The sequence below is a fragment of the Eucalyptus grandis genome, chromosome 1 (genome assembly GCF_016545825.1).
Source record: "Eucalyptus grandis isolate ANBG69807.140 chromosome 1, ASM1654582v1, whole genome shotgun sequence".
Classification (NCBI taxonomy): domain Eukaryota; kingdom Viridiplantae; phylum Streptophyta; class Magnoliopsida; order Myrtales; family Myrtaceae; genus Eucalyptus; species Eucalyptus grandis.
This window is the reverse complement of record NC_052612.1, coordinates 28,010,557-28,030,618: the sequence shown is the minus strand read 5'-3', so window position 1 is coordinate 28,030,618 and position 20,062 is coordinate 28,010,557. Positions and strand designations below refer to the sequence as shown.

At 38.9% G+C, this 20,062-nt stretch overlaps 2 protein-coding genes and 1 long non-coding RNA gene across 5 annotated transcripts; 2 read left to right on the top strand and 1 right to left on the bottom strand.

Moving 5' to 3' along the window:
- Positions 1-766: 766 nt before the first annotated feature.
- On the top strand, positions 767-5,006 carry LOC104439555 (heavy metal-associated isoprenylated plant protein 3). Its single transcript, XM_010052607.3, has 8 exons — positions 767-938; positions 1,135-1,229; positions 1,345-1,551; positions 1,661-1,751; positions 2,350-2,520; positions 3,174-3,319; positions 3,562-3,649; positions 4,053-5,006. The coding sequence occupies exons 2-8, from the start codon at positions 1,143-1,145 to the stop codon at positions 4,487-4,489; spliced, it is 1,227 nt and encodes a 408-aa protein (XP_010050909.1). The 5' UTR covers positions 767-938; positions 1,135-1,142; the 3' UTR covers positions 4,490-5,006.
- Positions 5,007-9,229: 4,223 nt separating this feature from the next.
- Positions 9,230-13,765, top strand: LOC104439566 (heavy metal-associated isoprenylated plant protein 6). 2 transcript variants are annotated; one of them, XM_010052615.3, is made up of 7 exons: positions 9,230-9,475; positions 9,623-9,712; positions 9,890-10,025; positions 11,717-11,881; positions 11,993-12,183; positions 12,367-12,451; positions 13,005-13,765. In XM_010052615.3, exons 2-7 carry the CDS (start codon positions 9,632-9,634, stop codon positions 13,430-13,432), a joined length of 1,086 nt encoding a protein of 361 aa, XP_010050917.1. In that variant the 5' UTR covers positions 9,230-9,475; positions 9,623-9,631; the 3' UTR covers positions 13,433-13,765. The 2 variants fall into 2 exon arrangements, with proteins under 2 accessions (XP_010050917.1, XP_010050923.1); XM_010052621.3 differs by having other exon boundaries at positions 9,232-9,475; positions 9,893-10,025; positions 13,005-13,764.
- LOC120290280 lies at positions 10,653-17,813 on the bottom strand. 2 transcript variants are annotated; one of them, XR_005548146.1, is made up of 3 exons: positions 17,162-17,813; positions 14,061-14,150; positions 10,653-13,905 (listed from the first exon to the last, which is right to left on the bottom strand). It is a non-coding gene; the product is annotated as an uncharacterized LOC120290280 (long non-coding RNA). The 2 variants fall into 2 exon arrangements; XR_005548153.1 differs by lacking the exon at positions 14,061-14,150.
- Between the last annotated feature and the right edge of the window lie 2,249 nt (positions 17,814-20,062).

Here is a 20,062-nt window from a genome sequence, read left to right as displayed (position 1 = left end):
AGCAATTGGAGTTTGAGAGAGATGGATCATAATTTAAAGCAACGCAGTTTGCACTTTGACCAATTCATACCCTAAGTGGGCATATCCAAACTTAAAATGAGAATTTGGTAATGCTCAGGTTAAATCACGGCCACCAAGCTATGTATCCTTGTAATATCGCAATTTATATTCGATTTTCTCTTCTTTAAGTTGATGGGTCAAGTCTGATTTTTCGGTTAACAAGGTTCCATAAGGACCATTACCTTGTCTGACTCAGCAGATCCATGATGATACACAAGAAAAGAACAATTTTATCCCGCACCTTTTTCAAAAGGGTAAAAAGCATGGAATTCAGCAGGTTTTGAAAGGCGGACATAAAGATCCCCAAAGTAAAGTTGCCACCAAAAGCGGCATTTTTTGTCAAGATGGGAAGCAAAACCGTTTACGGAACTCTATGCTGTTGATGTGGGTGCGGGGAATTCTATGCAAATTCCGCGACTTTTCCGCAAGAAGGGTATCCGAGGTCTTTACTTTTCTTCTAGACGTCCCGGGTGATGACTGCGGAGGTCCACTCCGCTCCACTGGCCCCGAAGAGGCCGGCCGACATAGGGGTCGTGAAATTTCGAAGACAGAAACCACCACGCGTCCAGTTGGTCTGTTCCGTCTTTAGTTTGTCAGTTGTCGGTGGGCCTCTCCCGAACATATCCAGTTGAGGTGCCGTGACCGGTGATTCGTCTAGAAGTGTGGACGGTTCGCGGTGTACAAGCTCTACTTGGAATCATGATGGCCAGCATTTACCTCGTCCTTTCGTCGAGCAAGTTGGCCTGCTTTCGTTTCACGCCCAGACCAAGTTTCCTGGAAGCTAACTGCCCTTCCAGGAAACTTCCGTGTGAACGGGTCCTCGGCAACCGGGCTAGGCTTCTACATCCATACCAAGCAGGGCGAACCACCTGAAGCTTGTAAGCTCTGTGAACCTCTCTCTCTCTCTCTCTCTCTCTCTCCCTCTCCCTCCCCTGTTCGCCCTAGCTTCTACTTTTGTTACTTCATGGACGTCAGTTTTCCTGATTTCGCTGAAAATTCATCTTGGATCTGACGTGAAATTTTGCCGACTGTTCTTACTTGTTGGATTGCTACGTTCATTGTTGCACCGTACAGCGAAAAAAATGGTCTTCAACTGTAAAGGGTTTTACTTCGATGAAGAAAACCAGGAGGCATTGCCCAAAAGTTCTGCTGGGAAACGAGCAGAGGAGGTGAGTCTTGCAGTTGTATGATCATGCTCCCGAGTTCAGTTTCTGATGATGATTTCTTGACCAGCTTTTGCGTTCCTTGATGCCATTTTTTGTTGTCTTTATTGAACATTTGTAGCTTCCTGCCGCTGAGAAGAGCAAAAGAACCAGAGGCAGCAGGGCGAAGCGAGTAGTGCCAGTGGTGAATGACAACACTGAGTCGAGGCAGCAAGACTCTGAGAATTCTGAACTCTCCTTGCCTCAGCTTGAAGGTAACTATGGCAGTGACTTCACGGAACCACATCAGAAGATAGAGAACTCAGGGAACCAAAAGACTCAGAAAGAGGTGACCTATTTCGGCTGATGTTTCTGCTCTCTCTGCTGATTTGACAACCAGCTTTGTGATTTCTCGTTAGTTAGGTTTTAACTAATTATTGGTTATTGGGTGCCTCTAGCATTCAAGTCCGCTGCATTTGAGAGTTGGAATGCATTGCAAGTGTGATGGGTGCGCCCAAAATATGAAGAAAATCTTCAAGAAATTTAAAGGTCAGTGAAGCATTGTTGAAAATTTCAGTGCCTTTGGTTTCAGTTTCTCAATATGCAAAAGTCATCACATAATGCGGTTAATCTAGAAAGAAACGTGCGTGAGTAACGTCAAAATCCGGTCTCCGCCATTTTCTTAAATATCTCTAAGTGAAAATGGTCCAACATCATCCGTTGGACTCTTACCAAATTATTCTTGCATCATAATCGTTGAAAAAGAATTCTGCCGGCTTCAGTCCTGACAGTTTTCTTTAGTTCGCTTTTTACATCTAAAATAAGTCCTTTCTTTATGCATCAATTTCATGTCTTTTTACAGAAATCTCAACATCAGATGACTTGAAAAATTCACGTTGAGTAAGTGTCTTAACGGATGCAGCACTTAGATCATGGCAAATTATCTTAGATCACACTTGTATCCGTATGTGTTTGAAAATCATGCATTCTCCATTTGATGACACAAAAGCATAGATCACCTCCTCCACTGTTTTTTCTTTTTAATGTTCTCTGGGAAGCACATGGTATTGCCTTTGCAAATCATACCGCTTTATCCTTTGCTGAACGTCTTCTGCAGCTACTCATCCTATATTTGATCTCTACGCAGGAGTTGGCACGGTTAAGATACATAGAGACAAGGAGCTAGTAGAAGTGACAGGAATAATGGATACCAACAAACTCGTCGTCTACCTTGAAGAGAAGCTCAGGAGGGATGTGGAAGTGATGCCCATTCAAAACAATGAAAAAGGTGCCAATCCCACTCAAAAACACGGAGCAGGTCAGGGGCTTATACATCCGTTTGACGCTTGACATATTGTTAGTGTTCATGGTTGATTGAATTTCTTACATTGTGAACTCCAGTAACTCCAAGGGTCATGGTGGTGTTAACACTCACCAGATTAAGGTGTTGTACTTTCATAAAGTGGGTCTTTCAAGTTCAATGGAGCACTCCCTACTCTCCGATTTAATGGATGATGGGCTGATTTAATGTAGGAAGCAGAAAACGAAATTTTGAAATACGTAAACTGGACTTTGTTATCGTCATTGACATCACTTTCACTTCCCAACCTTATTGCCTATCCCCTTTGCCCTATCTAGAATCACCACCATTTTCCAATCTTAACATAAAAATCCAGGAGATCCAAGAGTAGATGCAGTACAATCAAAGCTTCATGCTCTAACTGTACAGATGATGGAGTAAATGACTGGTGATGTGAAGAGTGAAATTATAGGGAGGATGGAATAGTAGTTGAGATAATGAGTGATGAGCACAAATTTATTGCTGAATAGTACACAGAAAATGTTTCTTTTATTTGGCACGGAATCTTCAAACACTCGAGTATGAAGAGTATGAAGATTCCTGGTCAAAAACAAAAAGATCCAGAATCCAAAATTCTTTTTCTGCTGATTTATTTGGTTTTGGTCCACCAGGTGTTAGGCACATTACAAACATAACTGACAATGCCTCAAGGGGAAAGGAGGTATACCCAGCTGTGCGGAAGCTTGAGGAGCAAAATCTTGAGAAGACTGAGCTGACATCTCCTCAGCCTAGGAGAAGGGATAGGAATTGTAATGAGGTGAGTTTGATGACTTGTGTCACTGAGTGAAACACAAAGGTGTAATGCTGTCGTGACATGTAAATCTTCTCACTCACCAGATAGGGAGAGCTGAAAATTGCCTCGTAAATAAACTCATGCCTATTAAAGTAGCCTTATAGAACTTGTTCATTACTGGTTAATTTTGTGTATTGATATAAGAGGTAAATGAACTCTAAGAAGTCAGGAGAAGAAAACTGATTACCATTATATGCTGGATCCAGGGAACAGGTATGGTGCTTTTGAAGATTGGAACATACTGCCTTGAAGGATGTATTCAGCAAACACTAGAAACTATAAAGAGACTTCAAGGTTAGATAGCAAAACTCTGTTAGTGTCTGGAGACTGTTGGTTTACCCTGTTTTTACTTTTTTACTGTCATTGTACTTGCTTGAGGCATGTGATGATATGTTATCTCCTATCAATACCTTGATTTAGTGAACACTTCAACAATATGCTGGATCTGTGAGAATTTCTACAGGCTGCTTTCAACTGCAAAACTTTTATATTCAACTTAGTATACATAATGCACAGAAGAAGTCATAAAAGCAGTTAGCTGATCAGCACGTGGAGACATACCTGTTCGGATAGTATTGTCTTGATTGCTCGAGGAGTGTTAAGAATGGAGATATACATATTAGTGGGGTAATATTACATTGGTGTATCTGTTTTTCTTTTCCTGAAGCTACAAATTAAGAGAAATCGCATTTTGCAGGAGTTGAATTAGTCAAATTCAACAAAAGTAAGGATCTGGTGATCGTGGCTGATGCAACTAACGTGAAAGAACATGTAGCCTATCTGGAAAAGATGCTGAAACTAAGAGTGGAGATTGTTTTTGCTCCAAATGAAGATGTTACTGGTGACAATAAAGAAGTAGAGGTAACTAAAACAGAGACTCTTAAAGGGCCTGCAGCTGCTCGTGAAGATGGTAGGAACAAGGATGTAAAGATCAAAAGGGAAGTTAGGAAGGAAGCTAAGGAAATACGGATCAAGCAAAAAGTTGAAGACAAGGTCAAAGAGGCCAAGGGACATGGCTATGTATCTCACGTTGGGGAAGCTGATAGGCAAACTAAAAATCAACAACCTTGTTCTAGCGATTGTTGGACTAACATGTTCAGTGATGAAAACCCCCATTCATGCGCAATCATGTGAAGGCTATGATCTTGGGTGTTTGATAGATATTATGAAGATCCAAAGCGTAAGGTATATGTGGGTCAATAAAGAGTGAGGAAACAGAGAGATTATTCATGAAGACATTGTGCATTTTTATGTGAAAAGGGGAAAGAATGTAAAAGATTGGAACGGATTTGGTGCACAGGGATGTTTTGCATTGAAGTTGCATGATGGGGTCTACTTCTTGTGGAAGGCACTTGATACTTGAGAAATAACAGCAGAAGAGAGATGTGGCTTTTTCGGAATTACAGGTCTTTAAACAATTTTGGTTGTTGGTATTTGATTGTTCTGTTTTGCAAGTGTGGAAATTATATGTTCTGTAGCTTGTTCTTCACTCTTTATATGAACCGAGATCTTTATGTAGATGGGTTCTGGGCACAGATTGCACCTTTTGGTGCCTTAAAACGATTCTTTTCTACTTTCCCTATTCCTCTTTTGTATTCATTTGGTCCATTAGAAAGTATGCAACAGATGTCACAATGCAATGCGATTCCAATATCGACAATGCCAGTCTCATTGAACGAAGCAAGAAGACCTACCCTTTCTTTCAGCATATTCAGGAATCTTCCGCATTCTTCAATTCAGTTCTGCTTATATCAGAACTTTCTTTCTTGGGAAGAAGAGATGCATATGAAGTGGAAGTTTGGCAGTAACAGAAAGATGCAAACTCGTGAATTTCTCCGGTTTGGTTTCAATGCATTAAGATTTCAATGGCTCCATAATACTGCAACTTCGATTGAATGCAAGATCTGAAAATAGACATTATTTTCTGTGTTTTCAGTTTTGTGTCCAATAAGACTCCTCACACCAAGCTCATCTCCAAAGTTACTGAGTGTCCTCAGTATTCTGTGGTAAGCGTAAACTGACGGAATGAGTAACCAAATTACGTCCATCTGTCTCTTGTTATAACTTCTGCAAGATTCTACAGATTCCTGAGATAGGATTGACTGAATGATCCAGGAATTGATCAAGATGAAGCAGATGTTGTGTTTCAATGATAGTATCTTTCTCAAATAGCAACTTTGCCTGTCAAGATCACTCTATACGCTTGGATGGGACTGTTTACTTGTAATGAGTTGGTACTTTAAGACAAAGGAATCCAAATTTGCGTAAAGGTTGCCTTCTAGTTCAGCCCACTTTTTTGACAAGAACCAGTCAACAGCCCCACCAATCATGACAAAACGTAATAATAGAATATACTAGTTGCCCAGGAAAATATGTACTGGCATGCATGATTTGATTACGACGCATTGTCTTCGTCAACGTTTCAACATATTTTAGGAAATGAGACAGTCGCGAAAGATCTTCTTCCCAGCACTAGATGTAACTAAGGTCATAAAAGGTCATTGCCAAAATTATGAGGTAAAAGAAAGTGACAACCGTGTTGAACGAGCCTATTCTACAGAGCAGCAAAATCGACATCTTATTTATTTTTTATTTTTTGAAACCAATATTTAGCTCATATGAAGTCAACAAATGTGTAGCTATTTCACTTAGGATCTATTTATTTCACGGAAAATAATTTCCAGTAAAATATTTTCCAAATTTTCTGACATTCGTTTTACAAAAAATGAATTATCTTTTTCATGAGAGAAAAAAAGCCTTTTAAAATAGGGAAAAATATTTTTCATTTTTTGAAAAATGAAAAATATTTTCCTCACTTAGCTCTCTCTTATCTTACACCTCTACAAGCCCTACTTTATTTCTTTTTCCTTTTTATTTTTTATTTTGTTTATTTCTTAAAAATTCGAGTTATTTTTTATTTTTTATGTTTCTTTTCTCTTTTTCTTTTCTTTGTTTTCCTCCTCTTCTTCTTTCTTGGCCGATCGCCAACCACCGCAACGGCCGGCAACCGGCCACAGGCAAGCCTTGAGCTCGCGGTGAGCTCAAACTTGCTGCTTACTAAATTGGCGAGCACAACCATCAAGCTTGAGGCCAACGAGCCTTGATATAGTGATCACCACCAATTCATGCGATAATCCTCAAGCGTTTAAATCGGGTTTTTCTAATGGCAGAAGGCAATCTTAAGAAGCAGCAGGAGATGGTGACTTACTATCTTCGGTCGTCCCTTCGAAGTTGAAAATCTGGTGCTGGTTTTGAGGTCGATCTTGAGGTTTTTAGGGTTTCATTGATTATTTAAAAATAAAAAATAATGAAAAACGATTTTAAAAATATAAGTGATAATAAAATTATTGAAAAAGAGTGTATAAAGGAAAAGATTTTCTTTATCAAATAACGGAAAATATTTTCTACTTCATTTTCAGATTTTACCCGAATATCATAAAACAATTACATTTTACTGAAAAATGACTTTCTAGAAAATATTTTCCAAAAGCACAACATTTTTCGCGAAATAAACGAACCCTTAGCAAAGCAATCTTTTATTGGCTTGCTATTATAGACATTGTCTCGAAGAATGAGAGGGTTCTTCCTTAATTTTGACACTTGTATCATCTATATATATTATTGGAAATTTGTATTCTGTATTCATTGTGTCTCATTCAATAATTCATCTTAATAAAATTGTTACTTATGTTTAGGTTATAGGAACATTGTCTAAAAAGTCATAAATTTATTACAATTTTGTCAATTCAATCATAAACCTTTTAATTTTGTCAAATTTTCACCAAAATTCACTAACATGGACGGTGGTGAGCCACATAGGACAATCGCTCACATGAAAAATTTGTGTACAATTTTTTGTTCTTTTCTTTGCCTTTTTTATCTATCAAGTCTAACGAGGGTTAGTTGACCCTCGTCAACCATAGGAAAGTTCCATTAACACTCGTCGGCTAATAGGCGAGGGCCATAAAGCCTTCACTAGTCAAGGACGAGGGTCCTAGCCCTCGCTTAGATATGGAGAGAGCCACAACTCTCTCCCGCGACTAGCGAGGGCTTCACAATTTGGATGAAGGTTGTGCGTTGTTTATTTGTAAAACAATAAAAATAACATATTTCCTTATCCCACATAGAAAAGTTGGAAGAATGTGAGCCAATATATAAATGTGGGTGTATTCTAGCTTGTTCAAATTAAGATAATATATTGTGGGTAAGATTCCATAATACCGTATGCGGCACTAGTCCTTTGATTATTATTATTATTTTTGTTTCGTGCAGTTATTTTTCTAATCTTTATTAGTCACATCACAACCTTTCAAAGATTGTATTTGTTCAATTGGTATATTCTGAAGTTATGATCTTCGAAATCAAAAAGAAAAAAAATTATTATTATTTTATTCCGAATTTTTAATATATGTTTTTCAACATGTTTTTGAAAACATACTTATTCATTTTGCAACATTTTCTAAAAGATTGCTTCTGTGAAAAAAAAGGAAAAAGCTGAAGATAAGTACGTGAGTTTTTGGGTATCAATAATTTTTAAGACTTGTCAATTTTTTCTTTTCAAAAAAAAAAAAATACAGCCATTTTTCAATTGTTTTCCTTTTAGAGTTCCTAGAGATACACTAAAATCACTATATGGTATTCTCAATTGAGATTTTGTTGTATCTTAGAAGATTTTTGCCAACAATCATTAACAACGTTGGTGGGTAAATAATTCCTTAAAAAGAGTGTTATTACGCCTCAAAGCTTGATTCCAATTCTACACAATTTGAAGCAATTTTCCTAATAAGGGCTTCACAGCTGGCGAGAGTTGGCCAGCCCTCGCCTATGACTAGTAAGGGTAAGCCAGCAACCCTAGCCATGCTTGGAAGGAAAAATAATAATAAAATTGATCAGATAGATTCAATTAGTAAAACGTGAAAATATTTAGAGTTTAATTGACAAATTAATAGGTTTAAAATTATTTGGACAATCTTATCATATTCACTTTCAAAGTATGGAACTAAGCTTTATATAATATTTAACCACATCACTACAATTACTCTGTCTAATTGTGAAGATTATATTTAAGATAGATGTGGGAAGAAGCTTGGCTAAATCAAAATTCATGATACAAGAGAAAAATAAAATTTGATTTAAGAATTAGATTGAAAAGTTTTTATCCTAACCAATATATAAACCCCTATTTGACTAGGTATTGATCGATATTATGATAGATGTATCGTCTTAGTCCCAAAAGTGAGATAAGGGCGTTGATTGACGAATTTATTTAAATGGGCGGTGTAACTTACCTCTAAACTCGGCTTCCAAGAATGAACATAAAATTATACAAACCCCAACTACTAAATTTCTTTTCATATCTTGATTAAGAGAAATTGTCAAGAACATTCTACGCAATTATGCTCTACGGAACTCGGACCTGGTCAGCATTTTTCCGACAACTGGCCCGCATCATTTATTCTAAGTAGCAATCCACTGTTCACTACACCAACCAAACGATTTCTTTAGGGTGAAGATATAAGACCCAATCAAAGCTACGTGATTGACTTGAGAAGTCTACGTAAAAAAACATCAGTTACTGTGGAGACATTGAAAGTTACTACTACTCTTGAGAGAGAAATTTCGCTTATCAAGTTCCGGCGCCGTTGGTGGAATTTCTTCCGTCTTATTAAAGATGACTTCAGATCGAGCAGGCGACATAAAAATATAAATGTAAATGGAGGTACACATGAATTGTTACATTAGTTAGTACCTACTGCTTGCCACATTATTTTGAAAAAAAATCTAGCATTGCTAACCTCAGTATCCTAACATCATTCTATATGATTCCACCGTTTTTCCTATGCATATCATCGGTTTCAAAGGGCGGTGGGGTTGGGCGAGGTGTTTCTTGATTCGTGCCCAGAAACTTACCTCCTTGTCGTGTCGTTCTTTGCCTCTTCTCCAAAAGGTCTTCGCCCACCACAACACTATAAAACAAACATCCTAGAGTCTCCTTATCTCAACCCATCTTTGCGTATTCTTGACGAAGAAGAAACTCACGAACAACGTAAAATTACTCTCGCGAAGCTCCCAGCATAGGCCGATCCCTGCCATCTCCTCCTCTCTTGCGAGGCTCATCTGGTGAATAGCAAAATCTTCCCGTCTCAAACTCTTCCGTTTCTTCTTTTAGTTTTCTTCCTTTCCTCTTATTGTCGCCGAACTTCATGCCTGGCAACGTACTTTCCATTTTATCGATGGTAATATCATAGACGTTGCTTGATTTTGTAGTGTATATACATGGTCATACGTTACAAAGAGTTTTGCTTTGACGTGGATGAGAGTGCTCTTGTCGGCACCAGCAACGCACGAGCAGATGAGGTAAAGTTTTTTCTGCTTTTGCTCTCATATTCGTTGGGAATTCAGTAAAAACTAGGCAACTAAGCTAGATTCCATCAAATAAGGTGAACATGTGCATATGAAGGCAGATCTCTTCATTTACTATTACGAGAAACCATCTTTTGATCTTCGGATATACTTTCCTTCTTGCCTTGGCAGCAGCTAATATGTGAAACTCGGAAAGGGAATGCCGCCAGCTCAAGCGCCAAAAAGAAAAGAAAGAAATTCCAGATCTTTTCGAGAGATAGAGGTGGGGAGGTTAGCAAAGTGGAGAAGGTTGCTACCAGAAACGAAGGTAAAATTATTTTTCGCCACAAAAATGTCTGCTGCTAATCTGCTGAGTCAGTTAGTTTCCTTGATCTCGACAGTCTCATCGTCCCGCTGCTTTAGATTCTACGATAGCCATGCACATATTCAGCAACTATATCTAATCTTGCGAAAGTACATAAATCATGTAAATATTATCAGCCCCTCTCCTTTATTAGCAAGTGCCCCCCCCCAAAAAAAAAAAAAAAAACAAAAAACAAAACAAAAACATAAAAGATAAGTTCTCTTCTAAATGATAGTACCTAGCTCTTTAAGAGATTACCTGGGACTGTTGTAGTTTCTTCTAGCCTCTGGTGTTATAATTCTGCTGTCTCTTAACATAGAAAACATTTACAATGAAGGGTGAGCGTTTGTAATTTGGCGGTCTGAAACCAACCGCAGCCCAAAAGCTCCAAAAGCACGCAGGTGCTTCCTGGAGCGCAGGTGCGTGGCTTCTGAGTTCCTTCTGGAACTCCAAAATCTTTTGCTTTTTAGAGATGTAGTATCTTCAAAGAGCCAAAAAAGGCACCCTAAAAAGGCTAAAGCTATTGAAGAGAAACACTCAAACACCGTTGCAAACATCCACTCCGCCTTGGAGAAACACTCACAAACACCGTTGCAAACATCCACAATTTTATTAAAGACTTACTTAAAAAGAGGTCAGTCCATAAGCTAAAAAGTCTTACTGCGAGAAGACCCGGATGAGTGTAATAGCAAGAAAAGAAGACTGCCTACAATATATGTGCAAGACAAAAGAAAACTATTCCTGTGCATATATTTTGTCATCTTGTTCTTCTGAGAATGACAAAGAACCTGCTTAGGGCCTAATTTACACTGAAGAAACAAGAATTTAGCGGACAAACTCATTGGCCAAAAGAGTAAAATACAAGCTATGCGAGGTCTTCTAAAACATTCATTAGTTGAGGTGGAAGTCCCATGTAAACCCAACTCTCAAACCGAAGTCTTAAGACCTTATTTTATGGCTGCTCTCAGACTTGAGCCACCGGGTACCAAGGACTTGAATGTTGACGATATCTCCAAGAAATCAGCAGTTGTTGGGACTATGTACAAAGAAAAAGCAGAAGAGAGGACCCAGAAAAAAAGCATAAGAAGTATGACCAGCAACTCTCCCCTCCCCCAGCCTAAAAGCAGCCATGATAACAATTACAAGGAACTGCCTAAGTTTTTCTGCTCTTTCTTTCTTTTGGTGTACTGAATCCTCAGTTATCTAGAAAGGTAGTAGCTCCAAGTTAATATTATAAAAAAATGTCCAGTCTTGAACCTATAAAGGCCAAAGCAGAGAAGTTGCTCCTCCAAACTGTCCCCCAGAAAAGCTTTTGAGTTGAACTGTTTTCGGATTTAAGTGAAACTACAATTAATAAGCCCATATTATACTACAAAGTATGACGTATATGAGTGAATATGTTAATTTTTTTTTAATGGAAGTCACAATAATAACAATTGCAAGAATCCATAGTACCACTAAGTCGAGGCTACAACTGAAGTCTTGGACTGAAGTTCTTTAGAAAAAGCTGTTTGTTTCAGCCAAGTGAAGACTATAACTCCCACCAAACAATACCCATATTTTCATGACATGACCCATTTTGCAATTCCCATGAAAACATGGACTCTCAAGATCACATACCGACTTTCCTCCTCTTTCTTGGCTCTGTTCATCAGGCACAAAAGATGTTGAGGTCGAAAATGTTGCGGAGAAAACAGCAAGAGTTAAGGCTTTGGAATGGGACCCAGTAAAGTTAAAAGAGAGGGTTCAGGAGCAGCAAGAGCACAAAAGCGAGAAATGTGACCAGCTAATCTCTCCTGCCCAGCTAAAAAGCAACCATGGTAGGAATTAACAGGAAAGGAATTGCACAAACATATGGTGAATATTGTATAGTAGCCTATATCTTTCAATGAAAAACCAAAACTCACCAAATTTCTTTGAGCTTCCACCAGGCACCAGGGACATCTACGTCAACAGTATTCCAAGAAAATCACCAGTCATCGCAGGAGACAAAAGGAACTTAAAAGAATGCAAGGGGCACGAAAAGACTAACACGTATGTGGTCTCCTCTCCCCAGGGTGGCAGCAACGCAATATTGTATGCAAAAGAGAGCCCTTACAATCAGAAGAAGAATGAGACAGAGGTAATATTCTTACGGGCAGATGAAATCAAACATAGCCTTTTTAAGGACTAGTTTGATCATTGTCACTCTTCTACTTATTTTCAGAGATTCTATGAATTTTCTCATGAGAAAAGTACTGCTATTATCATTGTTACTATTTAGTGAATGGGAAAAGTTTAACTGTGCATGGGTGGATGGCTCCAGAGATCAAGCACCCTGGTGCTCAGGACCAGACTGCATTGTGATGGCTGTATACGGAAAATACAAAGGTGCATTTTAAAGTACAAAGGTAAGATAAACAATCTTCAGTCAATGCTCGACATTTGGGGCTAATTTTACTGAACTGACCATATGCACATGATTGTCCCAGGTTACTGCCAAGAAATCTAGAAGGAAACAATGTCAGATAATTAGGTTATGTGAGTAAAACATATATATAAATGATTTGTGTATGTTGAAAAACCAATAGATAATCATCATATGATTCTTGAAGACTTCTACTTCTCCCAAGTAGGTAAGGGACTTTTTCATTCTTGACTCAATTATTCATCAACCAACATGACTTCTTATCAAATGGGTCAATATTGTGTGATTCATCATTCATATTGATCAAAATATTGATACAAATGTCAGATTTAAGGTACCCTACAAGCATAAAAACAAATGAAATGTTAAAAGACGACAAACAGAGAAATTTTATGATGAACATAGTGCATCTACTCTATTAATTTTCTAGTGCTAGAACTCAGTAGCCTGTGGCCTCTCTCTTATCATGCCACTAACCATTTTCTGCAGACATTACTAATGTTCACTATATGACGAGTTTTTATTGCGAATGGCAGGAGTTGAATCGCTGGCTATAGATGCAAGCAAGGATCAAGTATCAGTGACAGGGGTAGTGGACATGAAAGAACTCATATCTTACCTAGAAGACAAGATCAAGAGGAATGTTGAAGTAGTTCCCACAAGAAAAGGAACTGGTAAAGAGATTAAAGACAAGGTTAATATGGGTGGTCTTGCTGGTGATGGAGATCATGGCAAGAAAGAAGAACAAATTCCTCTCACCAAGAATGTGAACCAAAGAGATAGCCACCGGACACTACCTCATCCTATCACACAGTGGAATGATGGAGAACTCCATGATCAGAATTACGGCATGGAAGCTTACCGAGGTTACATAAATCATGGTGCTTCATATCAGCAATTCAATCACTCATACACCCCTGACATTTTCAGTGATGAGAACCCTAATGCTTGCTCTATCATGTGACAGATCAGTTGTGCCTGTGGATTAAGAAAAATCGTGCTTGAGAATGCTATGTATAACCAAGTGTGCAGTGTATATAGGTCTTTAGGGTCAAAGAAGAGTTTCCCAAGTCATTATGTTGACAGAAGAAAGGTAAAACTTCCCTAAAAAGGAGGAAAATGTAAAGAGTAAGGGAAAACTTTTCATTTAGTGTAGCTGCCAGTAAGGACACTTGATCCCAGCTAACACATTTGGCCAGATCAGAGTGACTATACTAGTTGTCTGCCGTCATTTGCTCCTATCGAGCGGGGCTGAATTCTGCCATATTGGTGGATGGGGATTTGGGATCATACTAGGTTAGTGCTAGCCACAGATACATATGAAAAATGTGGTGGCCCACTGTTGTGTTTATTTGACTTTTCTGGTTCGGTAGTCAATGTACAAAATCATCATGCTTTGTCGTACTGCGTCAGCTCTCTCACACGATGTCCAGAAATCTGCGATTGCCAACCCTGTAATTAGTAAGATCCAACCTCAAACGATATCAAAAATATTCAAGAAGATGATTTGATGAAGAAACCGAAACACGAGAATGCTGGGACTGCACAGAACAGGAAAAGGAAAAATGCAATCTCTCAGAAGCGTAGGGAACCTGGTGTTTCAGGGTAATTCTGGGCTGGAACTCTCGACTTAAACCCAGTATCGTTTTCAATATCAGCAATCTCTTGTGAAATCCTTTTTCCTGCGCATGAACCAAATGACCCCTCCCTTAAGTAAATTCGTATAAGTTTTTAGTGGGAAAGTTTTAGCCCCTTCAGTTGCAGCTGTTCAGACTCTAGCTACTGAGATGTCAAACTAGTCGGTCAGACGTTTTGATGGAATCAAACACCATAAGCATAAATAGCACAGCTACCGATATAGCACAGCATGATGATGAGTGCAAACTGAGGGAATGAGTACTCAGCAAGATACTACAGATTACTGAGATTGGATTGACCGAACGATCAAGGTTGATCTAGATGAAGTAGATCTTGTATTTCAATGATATATCTCTCTCATACAGTGACTTTGCCAGTCAACGTTATGTTATACTAGTGGATGATACAGTTTACTCGTATTGATAGTGATTGATCGAATTGACCAGTTCATATATACAAGATATAAGAAAATGTTTGGAGCAAATGACTAGGCACTCACTAAATCAAGTAACCTAGCTACTCGGGACAAAGAAAACCAAATTTGCATAAAGTTCAAGCGTGATTGCAACGCATATTGTTGATTTGATGTAACTAAGTCGTGATTTAAATTAGGGAAAAATGACATTATCAATCCTTGAACTTTAATCTAATGTGCAACGTCATTCTTGAATTTTCAATTTGTTCAATATAATTCTTAAACTATTCTTAAATGTTCGATCTAGTCACTAGACTTTCAATTGGTTTAATCTATTCCTTGGACTCAATAACAGAATCAAATCAGTTCTTTGGTACTTATTCACAAGTATTACACTTACACTTTTATCCAAATGCTAGAATATTTTTTTCGTTTCGGTCCATTTCCTAAATCAATATCTGTATTGCTTTTTTTTAGTCTTTATAAGTATTATGAGATGTCCATTTACGTATATTAGCTTACGATCTCTATAATAGCAAAAGTAGGCCGCATTAGAATTATATTGAGTTGATAGTCGTGCTATTTTAGGAAGGGTTAAGACTACTAAAAATCCTAAACTAGTAATCATGATACTTTTATCCTAAACTAATTTTCATCTCACCAAAATTCTTAACCTATATCCCCATGACTCATTTACCTCATGGTAATTTTTGTCTCACAAAAAATCTCAAGTTGATACCTTTGACCCAAATCTATATTACATGTCAACCCTAGATCAATTCTAGTATTTTTTAAAAAATAAAATAAAATTGGTAATAGAACATAGTATAATTTCTGTTGATTTAGGAAATAGATTGAAATGAAACGATATTCCAAGATTTGGGCAACAGTGTAATTATGAAAGTTTGTGAATAGTATAAGGGACTGATTTGAGCTTGTTGTGGAAATTTTAGGGATTAGATTGAATGAATTGAAAGTTTATAGACTACATTGAACATTTAAAAATAATTCGAGGACCATAGTCAAACAAATTAAAAGATAAAAAAATGACATGATATGTTAGGTCAAAATTTAAGGGTTATTAGTGTCATTTTCCTTTAAATTTTAAGGAAAGAGAAGTGACAGCCGTGTTGAGCAAGCCTATAATAGGTAGCAACAAAAGAGTTTTCTTTTTTCTTTTTTCTTTTTTTGGTAAAGAGCAATATTTGGCTCATATGTAGTCAACAAGTATAACCTAATTCTTTTTGCTTTGACACTGATGACCTATTTGATAACATGCCAAATAATGCTTGATTATATTCTTTCGTTTCCCGTAGCAAAAAAGGAACAAAAATCCATTTGATAACTTTTTTGTTCTCGAAACAAATTTGTTCCTAAGAATAGATTTGAAATAGAATTAAGAATTAGAAAACAAATTAATTCTTTGTTCTCAGGATCAACTCCAAAATCAAGTCATTTTCTTTTCTTTCTTTTTTTCTCTTTTCTTTTCTTCTTTTCATTTTCTTTTTCTTCTTCCTCTAGCCAATTGCTGGTTATGGCAATGGCAGGTGACCAACTAGGCAAGATCCTGATGAGCTCATCAAAGCCTCGCTAAGCCAGGGTGAGGACCTAGCAAGCTCGTTGGAGCCTCACCCTAGCCCAGCGAGGCCAAGCCTTGAGGTGCTTGGGCAAGGCCGAGCCTAGCCTAGATCTTGCAAGGCCAACCTCGCACTGGCTGGGCAAGATTGAGCCTTGCCAGTGGCCTAAGGAGGCTCCGTTGACTAGCTAGAGGAAGAAGAAGAGGAGAAGGAAAAAGGAAAAAGAAAAAATATATAATAAAATTATTTAAAAATTTTAAAAATTCTTATTCACAAAAAAAAAAAAAATTGAGATCTTATCAAATGCATTTATATACTAGGAATAAAAATTTTAAACAGTTGCCAAACGCTTTCAAATGTTCGAATCTCGTCCGAGAGAACAAAATTAAAAAAAAAAATCATTTATAGGCAGAAATTATTACTAGAAACAAAATATTTAGCAAAGAAGCGATAAGAGGCTAGTCTTTTTGGGCTTGCTAACTAGGGGTGAGCGGTTCCGGTTCCGGTTCGGTTCCGTCAGGAACCTGGAACCTACCCCAGCGAAGTTCCTCAATTTTGGAAACGGAACCTACCCGTCAGAATCAAGAACCTGGAACCTACCCTGTCACAGGTTCCAGGGTCGGTTCCAGGTTCCACAGGTTCTTTTTTTTTTTTTTTTTCATTTTCGGGCCCTCCATTTTCAATACCTGTCAATAAAGAGGAGCAATTCCAGAACACACCATAAACAACTAAATTCATAGTGGGGGTGCGACATGCACAGGAGCAATTCCAGAACACGCCATGACATACACATCCAGCACTCCATTCACAAATGAGGTAACACAAAGATCAAATTCTCTATGCCCTTGCACAAACCGACACAAATTGTACATCCTAATCGAAATAAGCAAAAGCAAACGATAGCTTGATCTTCGCACGTGACGAACGCGTGCTCGACTCAGTCCGATTCTCGAAAATCACTCACTCACACGTACACACGGAAACCCTAAACTACCGGCTGAGGAACAGAAAAACCGTCAAAGCCGCGAACAGGCAAAGGAGAGGAGGTCGAGGCAAAACCAACCTCCGAGACGAAGAAGAGCTCGCCGCCGCCGCCTCTTGCTTCTCCTCCTTCAGCTTCGCCGCCGATCGCAGCCCGTAGCAGAGCAGCTTCGTTGGGGCGGAGGCGAAGGGGTGTGGAGTTAAGGTTGATTGGGCGGCTGGGCGAGTAGCAAGCTGCGTCGGGGGGCTGGCGAGCGAGTAGCCTCCACCTGGGGGACGAGCGGTGTCGACGGCAAGCGGCTGAGCGGTGAGGCGAGCGAGGGGTGACGCATCCAGCGGCGGTGTCGAGGGAGGTCCGGCGACGAAGACAAGAGTCTCACGGCACCAACGGTGGCACGGACGGCGCGGCGAAGACGGCGGCAGTCGCGGCTCAACCCACGGCTAAGGGGGGAAGAGCTCGGTTCTAGCGGTGGCGGTTCGGAGCAACGACGGCCCGAACGGCCGAGCGAGCGGCGGCAAGAGGTGGTGACGGTGGCTTGGGGACGGCGGCGGCGACTCACGGCGGCGAGGGGCGGCGCGATAGCTTGTCGGGCTCAACGGCGAGACGGTTCGTCGGACGAGCGGTGGGTGGTGGTGGTTCAGTGGCCAAGAGATGGTGGTGAGTAGGGCGTGGGGCGGCGATGTGGTGGTGGGTGAAGCGGCGAGGGGCGGCGAAGAAGAAGAAGAAGAAGAGGAGAAGAAGAAGGGGTGAAGCGGCGAGGGGCGGCGAAGAAGAAGAAGAAGGGGAGAAGAAGGGGTGGGTTTCGGCCGAGAGAGGGGAAAGAGGAGAGAGAAGAAAAGAAAAAGGTGGGGGCAGGAAGTGACGGGAGCAGGAAAAAGGGGGAAAAGAAAGAGAGAGAGAGAGGGAAAAAGAAAGGGGAAGGGGGAAGAAACGTAGGGGAAATAGTTTTTTTTTTTGAATTTTGGCCGGTTCCGGTTCCGGTTCCGGTTCCGGTTCCCGGTTCCCGGTTCCCTTTTCCTGGGAACCGGAACCGGAACCGGCCTCTTAGGAACCGGGAACCGAACCGGACCCTCCGGTGCGGTTCTCCGGTTCCCGGTTCTACCCGGGAACCGTGCTCACCCCTATTGCTAACACTATAATCTTAATCTATTCACCGAACGGCCAATTTTGGCTTCATGCAATCAACAACAGTTCCATAGGAGCGACCTAACTTATGTAAACCAAAAAATAAAAATAAAAATGCATGTCGCCTTGGAGAACGAGAGATCCTTAATATAATAGCCTTCTATTTTATATTCGTTGTGTTATTTCTTTAGTATTACTGGAGACCCTTTACTTGATCAGATAAGAGCTGCGGCCAAAGAAAAGAGTTCGACAAATAAAATATGTTGATCGATATTCGTTAAATTGTTAATAACATTTAGTTGTCACACTCATTTTCAAAGTATGGAAGAAAGAGTTATTAAAATGTAACCGCATTACTACAATCATTACGCCAAGTCTGAAGATTACATGAAGATAGATGTGGGAAGAGCCCTGGCCACAAAACCGATATCCACGATGCAAGAGCAAAAAGAATATTCGATTTTCCAAAAAAAAATTAGACTAAAAAGTTTTCCCAATTGATAAGTGGGTTAATATTACAAAAAACCTCAAGCGATCAAATGTAACAAATTTAATCCAAACCAATTTTTTAAATCATAAAAAACTCCAAATCAGTACACCTACGACAATTTACCCTTCATTAGTTCCCATTAAAATTTTACTGTCAAATTGCTGAATTGAATTACACGTGGCAATTGACGAGTGTATCGGTTTGGGTTATTCCCTCCATTATTATAGGTGTACGAGTTTGTGATTTTTCGTAATATTAATCCAATTTAATGAAAAATAACAGAGGATAAATTTGTTATAAATGTATTGGTTTGGGATTTTTAAAAGTCAAAAAATTAGTTTTGGGTGAATTTATTATAACTATACAATTTTGGGTTTTGTTGGTAAAAGAAATTAGTTTATAATAAGTTTATCATAAGTATATCAATTTGGAACTTTTCATGATATCAAACCCTTGATAAGCCTATCAATAACTTTTCAATTAGTACATATTTGTCAGGGAAAAAAATCCATGCAACCCATAGTACGACAGTAGTAGTTTAATATATGTCCCTCTCTACATATTTATTAGTTATATTTAGGGTTTTTTTTTCTATGCCCAGGATCCGTCAAGCTCGCCAGGCTTACGCTAGGCAGCCCACAGCCCGTAGAGTGCGCGCGGTGCATCTTGGACCAAGTGTCAATACCCGAGAGAGGAAAGCCCCACCACCATGGCCCCCCACTTAAAACGTGTTGACAACGCAAAAATTCAAACTTATTCCCTTGGCGATGAGGTAGTAGAGCCCAACTAGCTGCGCTGCCCACCGATGGGTTATTTAGGGTTAATATCACAAAAAAACCCCAAACTACTACATGTGACAAATTTGTCTTAAACTAATTTTTTTACTACTAAAACCCCAATGTAGTATATTTATAATAAAAAAAAATGCACCCCAAGTTACTTTTTTAATCACAAAAAACCTCAAATTGGTACATATATGATAAATTTACCCCACACTAATTTTTTGATTACGAAAAACCTCAAACAAGTAATCTGTGACAAATTTACTCTAGACTAATTTTTTCACCATCAAAAATCCAAAACTTATACATTTATAATAAGTATACCCTTCATTAAATTGCATTGATATCACGAAAAATTATAAAATTAGTACATCTATGATAAATAGTGAGTAAAACCCTAAATTGATATATCTGTTAACTATCACATATTATCTAACTCAATAATTTGATAGTGAAATTTAACGAAAACTAATGATAGGTAAATTTAGAGATGTTTACCAGAAAAGTCTTAAAGCCGATTTAGTCCTAAACTTATTTTTTTTATCAATTAAGTCTTAAACTTTTTGCAATTATGCCGATTTAGTC

Excerpts from the sequence above, each read along its gene's own strand:
- LOC104439566 (XM_010052615.3), top strand. The coding sequence starts at position 9,632 with ATGGTCATACGTTACAAAGAGTTTTGCTTTGACGTGGATGAGAGTGCT. Across the intron at positions 9,713-9,889 it reads GCAACGCACGAGCAGATGAG|CAGCTAATATGTGAAACTCG; the intron begins GTAAAGTTTTTT and ends TTGCCTTGGCAG. Across the intron at positions 10,026-11,716 it reads GGTTGCTACCAGAAACGAAG|GCACAAAAGATGTTGAGGTC; the intron begins GTAAAATTATTT and ends TCTGTTCATCAG.
- LOC104439555 (XM_010052607.3), top strand. The coding sequence starts at position 1,143 with ATGGTCTTCAACTGTAAAGGGTTTTACTTCGATGAAGAAAACCAGGAG. Across the intron at positions 1,230-1,344 it reads CTGGGAAACGAGCAGAGGAG|CTTCCTGCCGCTGAGAAGAG; the intron begins GTGAGTCTTGCA and ends GAACATTTGTAG. Across the intron at positions 3,650-4,052 it reads AACTATAAAGAGACTTCAAG|GAGTTGAATTAGTCAAATTC; the intron begins GTTAGATAGCAA and ends CGCATTTTGCAG.